The sequence below is a fragment of the Bison bison genome, unplaced genomic scaffold (genome assembly GCF_000754665.1).
Source record: "Bison bison bison isolate TAMUID 2011002044 unplaced genomic scaffold, Bison_UMD1.0 scf7180017864203, whole genome shotgun sequence".
Lineage (NCBI taxonomy): Eukaryota > Metazoa > Chordata > Mammalia > Artiodactyla > Bovidae > Bison > Bison bison.
Window position 1 is genome coordinate 2,781,939 of NW_011494775.1, and position 14,045 is coordinate 2,795,983.

At 49.7% G+C, this 14,045-nt stretch overlaps 1 protein-coding gene across 1 annotated transcript in view; it reads left to right on the plus strand.

Annotated features, from left to right (window-relative positions):
- TRPC7 (transient receptor potential cation channel, subfamily C, member 7) overlaps positions 1-12,119 on the plus strand; it is a 151,245-nt gene extending 139,126 nt beyond the window's left edge. The window contains exons 9-12 of the mRNA XM_010844477.1: positions 1,985-2,206; positions 2,838-2,918; positions 9,814-9,889; positions 11,824-12,119. Coding sequence (XP_010842779.1) covers positions 1,985-2,206; positions 2,838-2,918; positions 9,814-9,889; positions 11,824-11,993 — 549 coding nt within the window. The 3' untranslated portion in view covers positions 11,994-12,119. The remainder of the gene's footprint in view (positions 1-1,984; positions 2,207-2,837; positions 2,919-9,813; positions 9,890-11,823) is intronic.
- The last annotated feature ends 1,926 nt before the right edge of the window (positions 12,120-14,045 follow it).

The window sequence follows — 14,045 nt, forward strand, 5'->3', positions numbered from 1 at the left end:
CTCTTCGCATGAGGTGGCCAAAGTACTGGAGTTTCAGCTTCAGCATCATTCCTTCCAAAGAAACCCCAGGGCTGATCTCCTTCAGAATGGACTGGTTGGATCTCCTTGCAGTCCAAGGGACTCTCAAGAGTCTTCTCCAACACCACAGTTCAAAAGCATCAATTCTTCGGCGCTCAGCTTTCGTCACAGTCCAACTCTCACATCCATACATGACCACAGGAAAAACCATAGCCTTGACTAGATGGACCTTTGTTGGCAAAGTAATGTCTCTGCTTTTCAATATGCTATCTAGGTTGGTCATAACTTTTCTTTCAAGGAGTAAGCATCTTTTAATTTAAGTATTAATATCCGACATTGTTTTCATGCATTAACTTCTTTAATTTCCACAACAGCCTGTGAAGTAGGTGTTACTGTCCTCATTTTATAGATGAGGAAATTGAGGCCCAGAGAAGTTAAGTCTCCTGCTATGGTGACCCAGCTAGTGAGGAACAGAGGCAGGATATGAACTCAGGCAGGCTCGGGAGCCTGTGCTCCCACCACCACATCACCCTTCTTCTCAGGTTGGGAGTCCCGCCTACACCTCTCTGTTGTATGGCAGAGATCAGAAATGACCCTGCCCTCACAGAGCTTCCAGTCTAAAAGGCCTGTAGAGCATGTCCCCATAGACCAGGCTAGGTGCTGATGGGGTCTCTGCAAAAGCAGACAAATTGGTCAAGCTCGCTGGTGGTGACCTTATGCTCTCCTGGGACCCGGATGGGCTCACAGCCCCTTGAAGTGTAGCCAGTGCCTTGGGGAGAGAAACCCACTGCTCATGGAACACGTAATCAATGCCAACCCCAGGGTCATGGGAAGCCAGCAGTGTGATCATCATGAGCAGAGGAAGAAGCCCGAGGCCACTACCTACATCACACAGCTGGTAACAGTCCAGTTGATTCCAAACCCCTGGCCTCAGACGGCCCTCTTAGGACAGGGGCCCATGGAGCCTGGCCACCTATAGAGAACACACCCCTGCTGCCTCTCAGGGGGCCCAATCAGCATTCTGGCATTGACACCAAGTCCAAAGTAACAGATCTGGGCTTTAAATCTACCGCCACCACCAGGGAAGAGCAGACTCTTGCCAGCTACATTCAGGTTTGCTCCCTTGAATTGCATACGCTAGCTGTTGCTGTTGTTCAGTCGCTAAGTCATATCTGACTCTTCGCAACCCCATGGACTGCAGCACGCCAGGCCTCCCTGTCCCTCGCTATCTCCTGGAGTCTGCCCAAGTTCAAGTCCATTGAAGTGGTGATGCCATCCAACCATCTCATCCTCTGTTGCCCCCTTCTCCTTTCACCTTCAATCTTTCCCAGCATCAAGGTCTTTTCCAGTGAGTTAGCTGTTTGCATCAAGTGGCCAAAGTACTGGAGGTTCAGCTTCAGCATCAGTTCTTCCAATGAGTATTCAGGGTTGATTTCCATTAGGATTGACTGGTTTGATCTCCTTGCTGTCCAAAGGACTCTCAAGAGTCTTCTCCTGCACCGTAGTTCAAAAGCATCAATTCTTTGGCTCTCTAGACTTATGCTAGACCTCTTAACATTGTTGGCAGCACTCAAATCCACTTTCTAGTAGGAAATACATGGTGGTGTCTGATATGGTAGCCACGAAACACATGTACTAAGCACTCAAAATGTGGCCAGTCCAAACCGAGATGTGCTGTGAGTATAGACCACACGCCAATTTTGAAGACTTGGTATGCAAAGAAAATGCAAACTATCTTATGAATCATTTCTATAATGATTACATGCTGAAATGATAACATTTTGGGTCTACTGCATTAAGTAAAATACATCACTGAAATTAATTTCACTTGTTTCATTTTACTTTTTATAATATGGCTCCTAGAACATTTAAATGCCCCCGCAGGGTCCCCCTCTGTGGCTGATGGGATGAGCCTGCTGGAGGGCGCGGCCTCTGATGCTGTGCTATTGTTTTCCTGGCCCTGCAGGAGGATGCAGACGTGGAGTGGAAGTTTGCCCGAGCGAAGCTCTGGCTGTCTTATTTTGATGAAGGAAGAACTCTACCTGCTCCTTTTAATCTAGTGCCAAGTCCTAAATCATTTTATTATCTCATAATGAGAATCAAGATGTGCCTCATAAAACTCTGCAAATCTAAGGCCAAAAGCTGTGAAAATGACCTTGAAATGGGCATGCTGAATTCTAAATTCAGGGTAGGTAGCGTGGGACTTAAGGGGCTGGAGGGGCAGCAGATGGGGGAGAGGGGAGCTGTGTGTCTTTGATTCACAGGATGCCCCTGAAACCAGGCAAATCAGGAGCTCTGAGGAGGGACCCCATGCTTTTCAGAATCAGCTGGCACTTCAGCACAGCTGCAGCACCAGCAGGGGCCGCTACCGGCCTTAGTGCCCCACTTCTGTTGGACTGAGTTGGGACCCCACGGAGGGACTCCTTAGTGGACTCGAAAGCAGATAGCTCTCCCCAGAAAGTAGCTGGATTGTACTTTGGGATGCCTGGGAAGGGAGGCTCCCCGTCCATTATCTCCCCCTCCTGGAGATCCTCAATTGTTAGCATATTAACAATCTCTGGGCAATCACTCTGAGTGCTCTCCAAACAAAGCTGACCAAACCATAATTCTGTAATCCACTGACAACCTGCAGAGCCAGAGTCCCCAGGAAATATGTTCCAGGAAGCCAAGCCACAGTGGGTAGAGGGACCTCCTGAGGGCCCTCATTTTAGAGGTGGTCCCCTATGCAGGTGCTATTCAAGTCTTACCATGTAGGTATGTATTAAGTTTCACGTAATATGTATCACATACTATGTATTTTGTATTTTCTGTTTTCCCAGAAGACTCGATACCAGGCTGGCATGAGGAATTCTGAAAACCTGACAGCAAATAACACTTACAGCAAGCCCACCAGATACCAGGTAACCACCGCTTTCCCAGGTATAGGCAGAAGTGGACTCCGTTAAGACACAAATATGGTCACAGAGCTGTGTCAGTCCCCCTAGACACAACTTCATTCCTTCCTGCAGTCAACATTTATTTATATGCCAGGCACCGCGCTGCTTCCTGGGGATACAGACAAGGTTCCTATCTTAGTGGCACTTCCAGACATAGAGGGAGAGACACTATGGATCAGCAAACATGCAATTAAATATGTAACTTCAAATTGATCAAAGTGCCAACATGAAAAAACTCAGGTGCAAAAGTGGAGAAAACCAGGGAGCCCCTGCTTCCATACGGTTATCAGAAGTTGTGTCTTTAAGGAGAGGACAGCTAGCTAAGACCTCGTAGATGAGGAGGCAACCACATGGGGCCTTTCAGGCAGAGGAAAAGCCTTAAGCCAAGGCCAGAGGGCAGATGCCTGGGAGGTCCAGAGCTGCTGGAGCTCAATGAGCAGTGGGGGAGGGGAAGGTGAGGCGGTCAGAATTCAAATCCGAACTGAAGCAAGGTCAGGGTGTGGATTTTACTCTGAGGTATCTAGAAAGGCAGTGGAAGGAGGTTAACTTGGGGAAGGGAGAAGATGATTCTATTTTATTTATGCTTTAAGAAGACTACCTGCTATAATGAGACGAGACCAGTGCGGACAAGAGTGGAAGCAGGGAGACCAGGGAGGAAGATACAGTCCAGGCACACAGGACTGGTGACTTGAAACGCGAGGAGGGTGATGGACAAAAGCTGACTGACTCAGGATACGTTCTGGATGCATTGCCAAAGGGAAATGATGCAAACCAACAGGAATGGGGTGGGGAGAGGCAGGCACCCAATAGGGCTCCCAGGTGGGTATCGATGTCTTCAGTAGGCACTTGACCTTAGACTGCCAGCCTGCACACGGTCATTATAAAAATTAGGTCTTTTATGCTTGCAGATCTTGCTTTGCTTTAGAAATTAATGCAATCTCTGTATCAGTTTGAATCAGTCAAATGGTCACTACAGGTTATTGATTATAAAAGTGCAGGCCATCCTCCTGCTTTCCCGCCCCCAATGACCAGCGGTTTTATCCACGCTGACCATTTCCTATCAGATGTAAATCTGACGCTGTCCTGAGTGTTCCTTGGGGCCAAGGTGATATGTCCCTGGTGCCAGCATCCCCGAGGGAGCCATTACAGACTCAGCATCTTCCAGACCCAGGTCTCTAATTGAATCTCCATCCGTATTTCAGAAGCTAACTCTGCAGTTAGGAGGAGTTAAGTGTACAATTAAGAAATGGCTCATCCCTCGTAGTACTTATAGTTTTATCGGATGACATGGGCTAAAAAATTGGCAAAGGGCAAATCTTGCATTGATTTAATTGTGTGCTAAATTGGCCCTGCCCAGTGTGATCAGCTTTGAGTTTATTTTATAGAACAAATCCTTCAGTCAGGGGAAGGATTTATATTTCTTTGCTTCTTAGAGAGAAGTAGAGATTATCTGTGCCACGGAAAAGATAAAAAACCAAAGTGGATTAGGGCCAGATGTCTCCTGGGTTTTGAGCACAATTAGCAGCTGCAATCAGAGAAGACAGCCGCTGTGGTCAGCGACCTACAGCCAGATGAATCCTTTGTGAAGGAGACCGTGCTCCACAGTGGTCTTGGGCAATCCCTATTCTGTCTTCCATCATTACTGGCTGGGTCCCTGCAACCTTGACTCCCCCAGAGCTTCCTGCTGTGATTATGCGGATTAGCCGGTTTGCAGCTTCAGGCAGTCTGGGAAAGCAGGCCCACCCTGTATCTTTCGAATCCACCAAGAAAAGCCTAGGGCAACTTACTCAGATCGTTGTCACCCAAAAGAAGACAGAGAAGCTGAGAGACAGAAAAACTGAGCCCATAGGCATCAGAGGGAGTGGGCTGAGAGGACAGCAGACGGAGCAGAGACCATCTTGCATTTGTACATTTGCATTTTGCTCAGCCCTTTAAGGTCAGGTCTGGGCATCTTCCTGAGCCAACATCTGCTCAAATAGGAGTAAACCCTGAGCCAGCACAAACGGACAGCTGGGAGCAGACTAGACACGAGGGTATGTATAATTTCACACGTGCCTGTGAGAGAGGAAGGACCTGTAACCCCACTGAACACACAAGGGAACTCAGTCACCCGGTGGGTTGAAGTGAGATCTGTCTGCACTACGCCACACAGCCCGGGCAAGAGCCCCTTAGTCCTCTTTGTAGAGTCACACCCAGGCCTCCCTGGAACCTGCCTTGTCTGTGTCTGACAGTGCCGGGGAAGAGGTCTATCTGGGCCTGGGGGAAGGAAGCGAGGAACAGAAGACGCTTTTGCTATCACGGGGCAGCAACCATCACAGAAGGAAGCATTTGGGCAGGGATCTAAAAATGGCTCAGCCTTTTGCTTGAGCCCACTGGTGGCCTTCCACGCTGCACTGCTTTCCTCCCAAAGCATCTTTCAAAAGTGCCAAGAAATTGTGAGAAGCCCAATTCACTCCCTCTTTCTCACCGTGCAGGCTTCACCCAGAGCCTCCTTTTCATGGAGCACATATGCTGTCAGCCTCTCACTGTCGAGGTGCTGAGACATTCTGGAGCAATCCCAATAAGATAAAAGCCCTGTTGTTGATAGCATAGTTGTTAAGCTCGTTTCCCTTGTGTCTCTAGTAGATCTGCTTGGTTGCTCAAACTTAGCATTTGTTATTCAGTCACTCGGTCATGTCTGACTCTTTGCGACCGCACGGACTGCAGCATGCCAGGCTTCCCTGTCCTTCACCATCTCCCAGAGCTTGCTCAAACTCATGTCCATTGAGTCAGTGATGCCACCCAACCATCTCGTCCTCTGCCGTCCCCTTCTTCTGCATTCAGTCTTTCCCAGCACCAGGACCTTTTCAAATAAGTCAGTTCTTCGCATCAGTTGGCCAAAGTACTGGAGCTTCAGCTTCAGCATCAGTCCTTCTAATGAATAGTCAGGATTGATTTCCTTTAGGATTGACCAGTTTGATCTCCTTTCAGTCCAAGATGTTGGATGTTTAAGCTTCCCATCACTTCAGCTTTTCAGGGTTCTCCGTTATAAGGGAAGACAGTTCCTCCAGATTTCCAGGGGTCTGAATTATTTGTCACAAAATTGGTTCTTTGCTTTTGTAATTTTTTTTCCCAATCTGGGTTCTGTGGACATAAGCCCAAACAATGGAACAAAACCATGATGCCAGCAAAATGGCCAAACTGTGTTTCCTATCATAGCTACATTTGATCTGATCAACATGCGTCCCCTTGTTGGGGTATGTACAAACTTCATATCCTCACTCTCTGAGGATGCATCTCCTTCGGGGCAAAGCAAATAAACCGTGTCCCAACCAAACTGAAAAATCCAGGCACAGTCCATCACTGAAATAATTCTTTATGATGTAATCCCTTCCCCTGAAACCCAGTGGGCATCCTCCTTCTTGCCTTCTAGATGACCTTTTCTGCAGAGATCAAAGCCAACAGGTTAGACAGCTTGCCAATGCTGAGTTCTTGTCTCCTGGGGTCTCCTAAACCCCAGTTTAACACATGACCTGTCCTGCGATCCATTTTGTCCACTCTCTTCCCAATGTTCCTCAACTCCTCTGCTCCTGGGCCGCAGCATTACTTCTCTCTGGCTGCTGCTGGTTGACACCTCCTGCACGCATGTCCTCTTCCTTGGCTCTGTCCTCAGCTTCCCTGGCTGCACAGAGCGGTCCCTCCCACTCCCTGAACACCAGCAGCGGCCAAGAGGTCACCTGGCTCTCAGACTCTGGGCCAGAGAACTATGGGGCTCCCTTCCTGGACGTGGGCCTCGATGTCACAACCATTCTTATCCACTAGGTACCTCAGTATTAGTTATTTTGCCTGAGTAAGGTTGCTAAATACAGTCATCTCCAGTCCTTGCTAAATGCATCAGGGCAGAGCAGGTCAAGCTGCATCGACAGGGACATTTTACTGTGGGGAAGGTTTATTATCTCTGCGAAGTGAAAACTCCATGGAAGGTAAGCAGGAGGGAGCAGAAACTCATGACAGAGTTTTTCCCCCACATAGTGAAGGAGGGCAGACTTCTGACGTCCATCTTTTCTGCAGACAGAGATCCTCTGTAGCAGCCATGTTAAAAAGAACTTTGGGCATTTTTCTAACCATTGCAGACTTCCTGGAGATGAGACTCCTGCAGAACCCAGGTTGTCTAACATGCGTATGGGGAGGCTAGGTCCTCATCAGGGCATGACGTCTCTAAGCACCTGAAAGGCAGTCACACTGTTGTCCCTGAAGGTGCCTGTCACTCCTGGAGTGAACTGGGCAGCAGAGGAAGGTTAAAGGGTCTGGGCATGTCTGCCATGCTCACGTGATCCTGCTTCCATGTTAAACCTCTAACATCCCCGTCTGTAACGAGAGGCTTAGAAGCAAACCCTTGCTGTTCTCCCCTTGGAGCTGCAGGTCTGCAGAAACCACAGTTCAGACCAGGTCTGCCAGGGTTCATGCGTGGGCCGCGGGCATTCAGGACGATGCTTTACCAGTCACTATCTTCTGCGGGATAGCGATCCATTCTCCAAAAACTAGCTGAGGCCTCTTCTTGCTCAAAAGATTCTGTTAAAGGATCCTTGTTTATCCTTGTTAAAGGATAAACTGGAACCTAGAAGCGGTCCAAACCCCCTGTGACCAATGGGAGCCTGTCTCCTGCATCTCCTCTCTGAAACCACTATGCACTTAGACTTTTCCTGAAGCTTGAACAAAGCCCCAACTTTGGTTTCCATTTTGGTAAATCCCAGATCTGCCACTTCGCAGCTGTATGAGCTTGGAGAAGTCACCTCCCTCTCTGAGCCTCGTGACCTCCTCTGTACAAAGAAATGATAACCCCCATCTCCTCTGGTTTCTGGGAGGGTTCCATGAGATCATTTTGTCAAAGAGGCCAACACAGCTTCTGGACTGCAGAAAGACTCAATACATTTGTGTTTATAATAAATACATACTATGAAATTTTTAAATGATCAGACTACTCACATTGCACTAAAACAGAGTGTGCACAGGAAACGGGAGGGAGGTGACCGTCATAGCTACGAACGCGTCCACTCAGCTACATCCCAGCAGGAGGGTGGTGACTGTCATAGCTACGAACGCATCCACTCAGCTACATCCCAGAAAAGGGGGCTCTTCATTTCCATCTCTGGCTTATAATCTTACACTGTAAATATATAGTCTCTGTAACTGATAGATTCAGAAATGGAAGGGTCTCGAGTTCTTGAGGTTTTTTCTTTAAAATGACAGCAAACTTTAATTATGGATAGATCCCCCAGTCTTGCGTAAGCCTGAAAGTCCACAGTAGAATATTTCTGAATTCCTTATTCAGTTCGAGTGTTAGATACTTGGGTATCTGGTTTGTTGGTTTTATCCCCCTATGAGAACTTGGCTCAGGACAAAGTTTATTTTGTCTCTGTTGCTCCAATTCAAAGTGAAAAGAGCATCACTGACTCCCACTAAAGGCACAGATTCTTAAAACTCAGGTAACCTGCCTCATTGACTACAAGAGGGTCAGTGAGCAATCTAGCATTGCAGTTTAACCACCATCAGGACAAGACCCAGGCCTCTCAGAGAAGGAGCAGCGTGAAGGCAATTCACTGCTTAACTGTGCAGCCTGAAATTAGGGGCTGACTCAAACCACAGCGCCCAGCAGACCTCCAGTGGGGGGCCCCATGAGCTCTCAGAGCTCAGTATGAACAGCCTTTCCTGGGGTCGAGTGAACCATGGGGTCACAGCTGGAGATGCCCCCTTGGCAAGATCACTACCATTAGAGGCTCTGTGGCACCACCAGTCGGTGATAATACTAATGTGTTCAATCCTCCAGCTCTCTGCATCCTGGAAGCTCACTTCTCTTTTACTTGCAAGAAGCTTTTACCTGAGCCCATGTAGTCAGAGAGGATGTAACCACCTGCTTGACCTCACACAGCAAAGCTGAGGACAGAATTCAGGGCCCTTCAACCTAGCAAATGCCAGTTCTGTCCCCTCGGTCCTCAGGGTGAGCAGGTGAGCGGAAGGGATGCTGAGGAGCTGGGAATCCCCCTCTGCGGTGCTGCTAGGCTCCTACAGATTCAGACGGGTTGGCCACAAGGGTATTTTTAAATCCTGCAATTTCACAGTAACCCAGGACAGACTAGCTGGCAGAATCTAAAGTTCACCTCCTGCGGTCTTTCTTACACTTAGCTCTATTCTTGGTGGCTCTTCAGTGTCTGTTCCTGCCTCCTTTGCTGAAAGGATCTGGTATCTGCATAATAAGTAGGACCTCCAGCGTGACTCCCGACAGTGTTGGGTGGGTGGTGAGGTTTCAGGGAAGCGGGATCTTGGCAAAACCTCCCAAGGCTCGGCTGTATCTCTCTCTGCCTCTGGTAGGAATTTTCCAAAGTACAGTGGACTGGTCCTCCATGCCTGTTCCTGACTGGGCTCAGTGGACCTCTTCTCCTGCATAGCAGCTCCATGGGAGACAGTTCTACCTGGGCCAGCCTGCGAGGACTTTCTTACTTCCCCAGTTTGCATCGGTTGTTGAAATCAGGCCCAGAGAAGACGGCGTGGTGGGCTAAGGTCACAAGGGGCAGGGAAAAGTCAGGCTGAGGACCCTCAAACAGTGCACATGGATCTCAAGTGTTTCTGTCTCTCTTTGTGGCTGGACCTCCTGCCACTGCAAGTATCCCATTCTTACATCCCGGCTCAGGTGCTACTGAATCCAGAGAGACTGGAACCTCCCCATTAGGCAGGTCACTTCTCAAGAGTGAGGCATCAGGCAAGGGAGGGTCCCCCAACTCTGCCAGGCACTCTGCCAGAGGGAGAAGTCACGCCTACAGGATGCAAGCTGCTTCTGTGCTTGGCTGGGCTGGTTTGATCCCTCCCTGTGTTCATGTTTCAGAAAATCATGAAACGGCTCATAAAAAGATATGTCCTGAAGGCCCAGGTGGACAGAGAAAATGATGAAGTCAATGAAGGTAAGCGACTAGATCTGCTTCCTGGAAGGCAGAAGCCAGATGTGGGCTCGCTGGGCCTGCAAAGTCAAGGTATCGGCGGCAGGGCTCAGTCCCTGGCTGGAGACCCTGGAGGGCCTCACTGGAGGTGGTGGCAGAATGCAGGGGAACACAGTTGCAGGACTGGGGTCTCTGTCCCCTGGCTGGTTGTCAGCTGGGGCTGCCCTTAGCTCTGACCACAGAGCCCTCCACCTCAGCACCAGCACCAGGACATGGAGCCCTGCTCACAGAATGGTTCTGCCTCCCCAGTCATGACTGACACGAGTTGCCTCCTATCCCTTGAGCTCAGGACGGCCGTGAGCTCCTCATGCCCAGAGCGCACAGACAGACAGCCGTAGACAGCCCCTGTTCTGGCTGGCTCCATCCTATCTCACATCCTGGCTCTCAGAAGCTATCAACCAGCAGTTTCTCAAAGAATTCCTTCCACACCCTCAGAAGTGCTTGCTATAAAAGCGGATCCAGAACCCCCCTCCTCCCCAGATCTAATAAATCAGCATGGCCTGAGGGTCTGCCTGCGATACAGTACCAGGCATTCTCATACCAGGCATTCATTCTGACGCAAACTGAAGTTTGCCAACTACATTATTTTCACTGTTTGGGTTATTCTCCAGTCTATTTTAAGCAGCTCTTAAGTGAAAAGCGAATTACCATACACCAGGTAATTAATCTTCATGAGACACCTGGGACAAATATTTGCTATCTTCCAAGAGTGAAGGTACCAGGAGCCTCTGGAAGGAGCCTAGTCATTTAGAGACCCTCCGCTTCATCCTGGAACATCACTGTGCAGCCTCAAGGTCAGCAATGGCCAAACGACCCCTGGGCTGACCCTGTCTAAGAGTTGAGTAGCAGCCCATCTGCCCACCCTACTGTTGGGTCTTAAATACAACACAGCCGGGTACCATGGCAGCCAGCCCTTTGAAGAGTGTGATGTGACTGACAAGAATGTAACTGATGATAGAAGGTGGGGCTGTCCAGGTTTCATGCCATGGGAATGGCAGCATGGAACTAGGGCTCAGTGAAGCCCCCATGAAAACAAGAGATGCACCCCTTTGTCAAAACTGGCCAGACTATAGCTTTAAGACTGCTGCCTCTTCTGTGTGTCAGGGATACTTGGAAAACAGGTATGGTTAATGTGTCCCCGGCAGTGGACTCCCACTTGAGTCAAGGTTCAAGTCCAGTATCTTCCAAACCAGGCAAGAACCTCTCGACCCCACTTTGTGGTTAAGAAGAAGGTTCCCACAGCCCAGGCCCGTGTGGACTTTTAACCACGTGGCTCACTGTGGAAATGAGTGGAAAACCCCACCTGGTGGTCCCTTGCCATGGAAGGAGAAGGCGGCAGGCCTGCCATGGTGCACCAGTGAGGCACGCAGCTTGCGTGGTCTGGGCAGACCCTGCTCCTGCGAGGCTGCCTGGCTCCATAGCCACATCCACTGATCAGCTGAGCTGATCGCCTCAGATGCCTAGGAGTTCCTCTTCCCTGCAAATAACGATGACAAAACAAAACACGAAGCATGATGAGGAAGAAATGTTAAAATTAACAAGGGTGCCACTCGGAGTCTTGAAATCTGCCTTTAATGGCTCCAAGACCAACGTTCTGTGATGATAACACAGGTGCAAGCAGTTCAACCTGGTCTTGATTCCTCTGTCTACCTCAACCCCTTCAGGGAGAGCTTGACCGGGAATGGGAGAAGAAGGGTCTTCAGCAGACGAATGTGTCCTTTAGTGGGAGGGGCAGTGTGAGAGTTAGGTCGAAACAGACCTCCAATCCCCTCACCTCCACCCTGCCGGGGCTGGATCAGTAGCCTGACATTCTGCTGGAAGAAGGCATGCCTCAAATGCCTCTAGGTTGAGTCCCTTCTGCAGGCTCATACTCACCGAAATCTCCTCTGTCCTTGCAGGTGAACTGAAGGAAATCAAGCAAGACATCTCCAGCCTGCGCTATGAGCTCCTGGAAGAGAAATCTCAAGCTACCGGAGAGCTGGCCGACCTTATCCAACAGCTCAGTGAGAAGTTCGGGAAGAACTTAAACAAAGACCACCTGCGGGTAAACAAGGGCAAAGACATTTAGCAGCCTGCACCACCGGCACCTGTGACTTCTACCAGCATTCCAAGGCCAGGTGGGATGCCCTGGCCACCAGCCCCGGTGGGAAGGGGTCCTGGCCCACTCCTCTAGGACTCTAAGGGGACCCACTGGCTCCGTCCTGACCAGCCTTGCTGGCATCTGCAGCCCAGTGTCCTGCCTGGACCCAGGATGATTGTGAATCTAGGCTGTTGGGTGAGAAACTCGACCACAGGAGGAAGGGAGGAAGTGGCCCCCTGACACGTGGGGACACCTTCGGTCCAGTCATAGGGACATATGTCCCAGTGGCCAGCACAGGAAAAGGCCATCTTGGGTGCACACTCGTGCCCTCCCACCGCACACAGACCTCCGTGCTGTCTGCGTGCAGGAAGACAAACCACCTCACCCCACACACCCCTGCTCACTCCCTCCCTGCCACCCACACACACCCAGAAGAACCGGGCGGTGACCTGTGATCTATTCTTAAGTGCCAGATGAGAACACAGATAGCCTACTAGCAAAACAGTTCTATTTGTTTATATTAAAAAAAAAAAAGGTTTAAAAATCCTAAATCAAAAATTGTACTGTAGGTAGCACTGTTCAGAGAACAACAACAAAATCCAAATGATGTATTTTTACCTTTATGAAAATTATCTTGTATTTACTATTTTTACCTGAAATGGAAAGAAATAAAATTACCTCATAATAGCCCGGGGAGACTCTGTGGATGCACTGCCCTCCCGTTGTCTGGCGTCCTCTCTGGAGGTGGCCTTGGGCGTCCACAGAGCCGGGCTGCCCTGGGAGGAGAATGAGCAGGTGAGAGGGGGGCAATCCCAGGGGAGTCATGCAGCCAGGAACCCCCACCTCCAAGCATCTCTTCCTGTCCCCAGACCTAGTGACCCCCAAGCTCGCCAAGGTCAGGAAGGAGACAAAGGAAATGATGAGGAAAGTGAAACGATTTCCCCCACCCTACGTCTCACCCTTTCCCCTTGAGCGGCAGGGGAGGGCAGCTGTGAGAAAGGAGCCCAGATCTTTCTAAAGGGGTCTGAAGTGTGAGTAGAGACAGCAGCCACCAGAGGGCGCCCCGGTCCTGAGCAATGCCCAGTCTGAGCTGGCTGGAGAAGATGCCGCTGGGCGGGAAGGATCACTTACTATAACATCAGCTGGTTGTATCAAGTGAGCACTTGCTGCATACCAAGCACTGTGCTGAGGACTCTGCAGGCATCTGTCCACTGAACCCTCACAACAACCCTATGAAGAGGAAGAGGATCAAGGTCTCAAATTCAGATGCCTTGCAGATATCCAGGGTGTGTGTATACATGTGTGACTATGAATGTTTCCTATATGTATACGTATGACAGGCTTGTGTTCTGTGATATGCAGTATATCTTCAGAGATAAATTGTTTACTTCATCCTGCTCTAAGAACAATGCAGACCAAATGGGGTGATAGACAGAACTGAAATAGTTCCAGCATTGAGGTATCAGGGAGAGGCCATGACAACCCAGACAGGCACAGCCTACCTCAAGTGGGTGTGGACACCCAGCCCAACTAATTGTTGCCATAAGGAATAACAGGCCCAGTTTTGCTCAATCTGCCCCGTTTCTAAGGGGTGGGGTGGCGGGGGAGAAAGGTTACATTTGGCAGCCAACATGGGAGACTAGAGAAGCTGTCCTGAAATGTGACTCCAACCCAGGCCTTCCAGGCAAGAAAACCCTCAGCACGAAGGATACACAGGCACCCGACAGGGACCAGGGTTATCTGCGTGTGCAGGGGACCCTACAGACATAAACTCCGCTCCAGGAGTTTTTCACCTGGGGGCCATGTGAGGTCCCTGAATGGATTTCAAAGAACCTGCCAGTCCTGAAGTTCCCATCAAATCAGGAGCTTGGCTTTGTGTGTGATGTGTGTTGTTATGGAGGGAATACCTGCAGTTTTTCTCAAATGTTCATCCCTGGCCCTCAAAGCCTGCAGATGAGGACTGAATCCCTTCAGTAGAATTTCCCAAGTCCCCAGACAAGTACCAAGGATGGGGCGTGTGTGTGTCCAGTGGAGGATACA